Genomic DNA, 8,213 nt, shown 5'->3' on the forward strand with positions numbered 1-8,213 from the left:
ATATTTTCATATCACGTGTACTTCATACTGCATATCAATTCTTTGCTATATTTTCATATCGTAAATATTTCCATTCATTTTCCTTTGCCTCAGTACGTTGTACTACTATTTTGCACAGCCTCATTATACTGTAACTCCTATTTTTTCATACTTTTCAGTCATAGTGTCTGTTTCTATTTATGATCTTAACATATTACAACTGTCACTTGTATTTGATTCTCCCCATTTGGTGTATTTTTTAATTTATTTTCTATGTTTTGTTACTGTTGCGTATTATTTTTTGCTACTGCAGTGACCCAATTTCCCAATTTCTCCACTTTGACTGATTGCCGTCTCTTCTTCCTCATTCCCAGAATGCCCTCCTGGTTCATATGGTTATGGTTGCCGTCAGGTGTGTGACTGCCTCAATAACTCTACCTGTGACCACATGACCGGCACGTGTTACTGCAACCCCGGTTGGAAGGGAGCCAGGTGCGACCAAGGTGAGGAGACATGCATAAAAGTTCCCTACTCCTCCCCTTTTTTGCCTCCTTTTCCCCCGTAGATTTCCCCAGTATTGATCCTTGAGTCCATAGACATTCAGCTGAAACAAGCACACACAATAAGGGTTTGACTGATATGGGTTTTTGAAGGCTGATAGCAATAGTTTTCTTCTTGTCATGGTGGAAAAGCCTCTAAAACAACATCTACACCAGTGGTTCTCAACGTGGGGTCCGGGGACCACCAGGGGTCCTTGAGGGGGTTCCAGGGGGCCCCTGCAAATTAATGAAGTGTTAAACTTAAGCATTATTTCATTTATAAGAAGTAAATGCAATTAGAGAATGTAGAAGAATGATTGTTTTGATCATAGTTATCTCTCTACCTACAATACAGATGGTCATGGAATTCTGAATAAAATCATATCTAACGATAAAAATATTCTCAGATTTGGGTCTGAGAGACAAAATCTCATCAAACGGGGGTCCATGGCTCTAATGTGGATTAAATTAGGGGTCCTTGATATGAAAAAGGTTGAGAATCACTGATCTACACCATCATGGGACACTAAAACTCAATCAAACTGCATCATATCCATCATATCAGTGGTGGTTTACACTGGACCAGACCTTTTTAATAAAAGGACAATATTGGCCCCATATATCTATATATCTGCCTTTGAGAAGTCAATCAGGATGCCCTCCCTTGTCTAATCATTTAAAAAAATCTGCTAATGGAAGAAGGAAATCTTTGGCATGTTCTGTAAAAGAAGGACTAAAATGTCTTGTCGTCTCTGTATTTCTTACACCGACACTCTCCAGCTGGCGTAGTGGTGGTGGGTAACCTGAACAGTCTGACCAGCGCCGCCATGCCAGTAGACACCTACCAGATCGGCGCCATCGCCGGCATCATCGTCCTGGTGCTGCTGGTGCTCTTCCTCCTCCTCCTCTTCATCATCTACAGGAAGAAGCAGAAGGGCAAAGAGCCCGCCATGCCCGCTGTGACCTACACTCCTGCCATGCGGGTCGCCGCCGATTACACCATCGCCGGTAGGTTTACGACTTGTTTAGAGTGAGTTTACTTAAAGGTATAATATGGAACATTTCCGCGTTAAAATATCTAAAAACGACTAGACCTGTGTTATATATTTTTTTGAGTTGTGTACTTACATTATCTCAAATGTTTCCAACAATGTTCTACGGAAGCCGAGAACGTACCGTGCTTGCAATTATTTTTTTAATGCCGTTATATCGACATCACGAGTTAATTATCTCGTTATCTCGAGATAACAAAGCTCGTTTTCTGGAGATAACGGGTTAGTTTATCTTGTTATCTCGAGAAAACAAAGACTGATATGAATGTATAACAGAAAGACACAATGCAATTTCTGCCTGTGTTAGACCTTGATTGAAGTACAATCTGATGCATTGATCAATAATGGGTACTCCTTGATCTGACATTTTCAGCTTAAATCAGTTGCTACAGTTGTCAAGACGCCATCTATGCATGCTGGCATGATCTCGAGATAACGGCATTAAAAAAAATAATTGCAAGCACGGCCGTTCTCGGCTTCCGTAATGTTCAAACCCAGAGAAATCCGTAATTTTATTCAAGGTAACGGTGCGTTTCATTTGGTCGCCTGTCATGGCGTCATATCCCCTTTACCCCCTAACTTCCTGTCATGGCGTCATATCCCCTTTACCTCCTAACTTCCTGTCATGGCGTCATATCCCCTTTACCCCCTAACTTCCTGTCATGGCGTCATATCCCCTTTACCCCCTAACTTCCTGTCATGGCGTCATATCCCCTTTACCCCCTAACTTCCTGTCAATGGCGTCATATCCCCTTTACCCCCTAACTTCCGGGGAAACACGGGAAACACCAGATGATACGTCAGAGAGTGAGGAAGGAAGTCGGCCAACTAGCTAGCTAGTCGCTCTAGCCGCTCTGTCGTTTTTTTCATTCTATTATTTTTATCGCTCGCTCGTGACTGTTTGCTGCGCGTTCTGTCTCCGAAGCTGTCCCCGTAAAAAAACTCCCATGATCCCACACTACTTCACAACATCATCAAACTATGTCTTTTGTTATTGTTTTGACTGAGAGACCCCTAGCAGCAGAAATTACATACTGTGCGTTTAAAGTAGTAATATGCAACATTTTCATATGTGTTTTTTGCTCTCTGTGATTGATAGAACACAATTCTGATTCAAGCTATTCATAAGCTCTGTTCGAAACCGTGTTTGTGTGTCCGCCATTTTGTGCCAGTGTGCGAATTCTCAACGGTTAATTTGATTCACTATATAGTTCACTATAAAATACCCACAATGCACTGCAAGTTGTAGTGAACAAACAATGTACCCTACAATTTCTCCTGTATACCACAGTGCAATGCGATCGTGTCTTACAGAAGAAGAAGAGTAGCTAGCTAGTTGCTAGCTTGTGAGCTAGCCAACGTTAGCTCACAAGCTTATTGTTTGCCAAACCAAAACAGCTTGCTACCATTAGGAGACAGCAGCTTAGTTGACAAAACCAGACTTTTACATGATTACAATTTCAACAATTCATTTGTAATTTAACGTTCAAAACTTCCTAAAATCGAGTACATTTCAACCCACTGTTATGATGCTTGGTTTGTTTGAGATGCTTGGTTTGCAGGTGCGTCACACAAATATCCGGCAATTTTTTTAAAGCAATGATGTTTTCCGAAACTTCATTCGTATGTTGCCCATTTAGTTTATATGACAAACACCGCATAGGGAATAGTGAGTGAGCGAACGAGTCAACCATTCTGAACACAGCTATAGTATTCTTTCCCATTACCACACGGCCATCTTGGTAAGGAAAAAAAACTGGTGTAACAAATTAACAGGTGATTGTAATCAAATGACAGCCACAGCCAATGAGCTGTGTAAAGCACCATATTGGTAGGAACATGCATATGTGACATCATGGGAATACTAGGGAAGTAACTAACAAAATCATTACAATTTTTGTGAATCGCTAATTTCCTATCGCTGCCTTTTCAAACAGCAAAACAACATTTTAAAAACATTTAACAGGATTACAAAGAATGAAAGTAGCCTACCAAGGCAACTATGCGCTTGTCTGTGATCTTATTAGCTCAAACCACAGGCATCCACTGATTCTACAGGGAAGTATTCAGGCTCTACATTAGTCAACTGGTCATTTATTACACGCATTTCCCCCACAATAATTTCCTTAGGGGATACATTTTTTGGCACAACACCAGGAAAAACCCTCTGGCCCACAGGAAGTGATGGGTTTTCCATTTACAGTTACATTAGAATAAATAGAAGAAGAACCTAGTTAGCGTGAGCAGTGATAGCCACCATGGCTGAACAGACAAAGAAAAGAGAAACTCAAACTGCATCAACAGAAAATCCAAGCTCTGCCCACACTGTTTGATTGACAGCTGATCTCTGGGAAGTGCAGATTACCAGTTTAAAACTACAGCTTCTACTGGAGCTTCACTGGAATTGATACCATGGGGATACAGTTGCAGTATGACCCACCTGATTCTTTATTTGTTTGAGTTGAGATGCTATTTAACGTTTTGTTTTGGGGTCTTGTGCACTGAATTTGCTGAGGAAACAACTCACGGCTGCTCACATATTGAATTTCTTTTCATCTCCTCATTTTTCAGACGCTCACCCCCCCACATGCGAGGCCCATCCGAGCAACTACTTCTCCAACCCCAGCTACCACACTCTGACCCAGTGCATCAGCCCGCCACACGTCAACAATATTCCATATGGAAAGGTACCAATGTGGAGTTATTGACACAGTTTGGATGCTTAGATGAAGAATGCAAACCATGAGAAAGATGTCAAAGCAGGAGGCTGCAGTTTGTAATGCAACTAGGCTTATTACTATAATAGACATATAGAGCTATTGTATTCTAATTCATTTTGCTCTATTATATCTTGCTCTGTTCCTGTAAAATCGGTTATAGGCAAAGAACAACCAAATGTTTATGAACATGAAGAATGTGGACCAGAGAAAGAGGGCGCCCCTAGCCGATCACACTGGCACACTGCCTGCAGACTGGAAACAAGGAGACTGCTTCAATGAACTGGGTAAGATGGGAAATACATTTATTGTGTACTCACATGGACACACATTCACAGATATCAGCATTAAAGCTGCACTAGGCAACTTTGTATGTTGGCAGCTCCAAATGGCCCATCTGCTATTGGCTGGCCTTTGTGCCAGGTGATGTCACCTTTTATAGAGTACAACTGGTGGTGACATCATCTGGCACAAAGACCAGCCAATAGCAGATGGGCAGTTCAGTACCCTACTTTTCACCATTAGGTGTCAGGCTTCACCAAAGATTTGGGTGGGGTGTAGTTAACTCTTTAAGTTTTGATTTGTCACTTGCTGTGGGTGGACAAATGTACACACCTGATACTGGAATTTAATTTGGGCAAATAGGTTGAATCTACCGCGTCTCAGTTAGTGGGGATGGGACGCCCTTCTCTGAGTGTATTTTTTGTCACACTTTACACTAAGGTTATAGGGGAGGGGGGGGTTTATATATCACAGGAAATATTGCGATATCCACAAAATATTGCGATATTTGATAATATAGAATATCGCCCCAAGCCTTGTCCAGATATGTTTTAAAATGGCTATAAAAAAGTGGTAACACTTTACAATAAGGGTCACTAAGTTAAGGGTTACTTAATGCTTAATAAGCATTAACTAACCCTTAATTAACAGTTAACTAATGTGTCTGGTAATCATTTACTAATGGTGTTCATGTTAACTAAGGTATTAATTTATACATTATTTAATAGTCATCTTTACAAACAATTAAATAATGTATAAATTAACACCATTAGTAAATTAATTAATGTACCCTTATTGTAAAGTGTTACTGTATTTTTTACATAAATTCTTGCCTAGTGCAGCTTTAATACTCTCACACATGCTTGTTGCTTCCAGCACTCAGTGACCTTAACTCATTTTCATTCCTCATCATACCAGGAGCCTATGGAGTTGACAGGAGATACATGGGGAAATCCTTACGAGGTAGGTCCTGATATTGTACAAATAAACCTTTAACTGCTCAGTCGGATGTTGGTGTTCATCTCTAACTGGTCCCCTCTCCCTCATTCAGACCTGGTGAAGGGAGCGCCCTATCACGTCAGTTCCTGCTCCCTCAACAGCTCTGAAAACCCCTACGCCACCATCAAGGACCCCCCGCTGCTGACGCCCAAAAACACAGAGTGCGGCTATGTGGAAATGAAGTCGCCGGCAAGACGGGATTCACCGTACGCCGAGATCAACAACACCAGCCCAACCAACAGGAACGTCTATGAAGTTGGTGAGGAGCTTAAGCAGCCATTTATTTGTCGTCATTGTGAATGCTGTGTAGTAGTATACTTAAGTAATGTATTCACTATGTATTGCAATTCTATATCCAATAATAAAATAGTACTAGGCTTTGGCCGATATTCAATAACATAGAATATTGCGTTTTTTCGTGAATATCGCGATATTGAATATCGCGATATTGAATATAGCGGGAATTATAGCCTAGAAATCTGATGTAATTTGAAAGAAATTAAATAAAATACCCCCAAAAAACAGGGAAAAGAAAAAAATGAAAACAAACGATCTACGATATATGAAATTATCGATATTGAAAATATTGTGACATACAACATTATCGATATATATGATATTACCGCTAACTATATTGATAATATCATATATCGGCATATTTTGGCAGGACAGTATCGCAATATAAAATTTGGGATATCGCCCAAGCCTAACTAGCACTACTACTAATACTACTTCCACTACTATTACTACTACTACTACTACTTCAACTTTACAGCTGCATACCTCATACTGCCTTTGCAAGCACACAAATTTTCTTTAAGATAATTTATCTTTTCTAGTTGATATTCTATTCTTCTTCTTCTTTGCAGAATCACATTACTATTTGCGGCTGCAATAACCCAAATTCCCCTTAGGGATACAATTTTAAGCTTATTTTGTCTTTTAAAAAACAATGAAAAAAATGAAAACAAATGATCTACGATTTGCAAGCACACAAATTACGATAACTATATTGATAACATCGTATATCGCGATATTTTGGCAGGACAGTATCACAATATAAAATTTTGGATATTAAGCTTATTTTGTCTTTTAAAAAACAATGACTTCACACTGCCCCCCCCCCCCCCCAATGCACTAAACAGCTTTGAAAATGAGGAATGAAATAACCGGTCTATCTTTGTTTTCAGAGCCCACCGTTAGCGCCATCCACCCCACTGGGAACGGCAACGGCCACGCGCCGTTCGGCCAGGACCCGTACGATCTACCAAAAAACAGCCACATCCCCTGTCACTACGACCTGCTGCCGGCTAGAGAAAGCCCGAGCTCCGAGCACAAGGAGGTGGACAGCGAATGATCTTAACAGAGACTCAATAGAGACCCGGCCTCGCCTCTAATCTCCAACTCCAGCAGTGGACGGTCCACAAACACAGGCACACTTTACACTCACTTGCTACATACTAAGTTTTGTTGCTGTCCTATTTTTAAACTATCACTGTAATCGTGTAGCATGGCTGTTATTTCCGAACAAAGTGGTAACAGGTTGGAGGTCATTTTGAGGTATAGCTGTTTTATTTTCCTACAGTCAAGTCTTCATAAGTCATTCCACGTTTGGGAGTCATTTGCTTATAACATTCAATACAAATCAAACCTCTATTTTTGTAACAATTAACAGTATTAGAAAATGGCTAATTTGATGGATTTTCCGCAAATTTATCAAAGAATAGTGTTTAGATGTTTTGTGTCCGTATGTTTGGTGAGGTAAGAGTGGATCTCACACTGCTTGACAATGTAAGTGTTTCTGATGTTCACACATCGTAATCAAATCAAATTTAGTCAGACAGTGTCAGATTAGTATGTAAGTTAACCAAAGGTACAAGTGCCATTTAAAGACTATTTTTTATAGGGCAAAGGTCTGCAAATTTGTTAATCCACGGGTCTCCAAGCTGAGCATCCCACATAACTGTATTCCATATTCCATTTGAATTACCTTCTCATCACCTAATAATAATTATGTGTAAACAACATTCAGTTAATCAGTACAATATATAAATACTTAGAACACGATGTAATTTCCCCTTAAACAACTACTCATTTATCATATCACTTGTACTTGCTGCACAGTGCATCTGAAGGACATTTTGTCCCTGATCTGCTTCCATACAGCGCTTTGCAAAAAAAACCAACTCATTCTCAATATGTTGCACAAAAGCGAAGAGAAGTTGTCCATCTCTGGATATGTCTGATGATTCATTATAACCATTCTTAGTGTGTTAGTTCATTTTAATCCATCACCAATACATAGATTCCATAGATTAGGATAATGGAATACAATGAAGTTTGTCTTCACTCTCCACTCCTAACATAGTGCTGATTAGCTTTATTCTGCAGGTGACGTGCAAAGCCATGTGATCGCATACGTTCAGTGCTTTTCGGAGTATTTTTGGACCTTTCCCCTTTTCCTCTTAGCTTTGCGAGACACGTGGTCTTTTTTTTGGGGGGGGGGGGAATTGAGGTTCAAGGTCTAGTTAAAGGAATACAGTGAGTTTTTAATAGATTGTCCCAGTGGCCAGCTTGCCTGTTACCCATCCAAGGGTAATAGATGATAGGTGATGGTAGTACACCTATGTTTCATCAACAGTCAA

General features: G+C 40.2%; 1 protein-coding gene across 1 annotated transcript; it reads left to right on the forward strand.

The window, feature by feature from the left end:
• Positions 1-353: 353 nt before the first annotated feature.
• Positions 354-6,925, forward strand: LOC139664849 (multiple epidermal growth factor-like domains protein 10; the record flags this gene model as incomplete). The annotated part of the gene is made up of 7 exons (XM_071543823.1): positions 354-482; positions 1,299-1,526; positions 4,142-4,257; positions 4,451-4,574; positions 5,488-5,532; positions 5,621-5,827; positions 6,759-6,925. Coding segments are annotated over 7 exons (1,016 nt in total), but the record flags the coding sequence as incomplete, so codon positions are not given.
• Between the last annotated feature and the right edge of the window lie 1,288 nt (positions 6,926-8,213).

Source organism: Centroberyx affinis, unplaced genomic scaffold (assembly GCF_046629955.1).
Source record: "Centroberyx affinis isolate AG114_WGS23_722 - 3 ecotype Tasmania unplaced genomic scaffold, CSIRO-AGI_Caff_v1 ptg004380l_1, whole genome shotgun sequence".
Taxonomy (NCBI): domain Eukaryota; kingdom Metazoa; phylum Chordata; class Actinopteri; order Beryciformes; family Berycidae; genus Centroberyx; species Centroberyx affinis.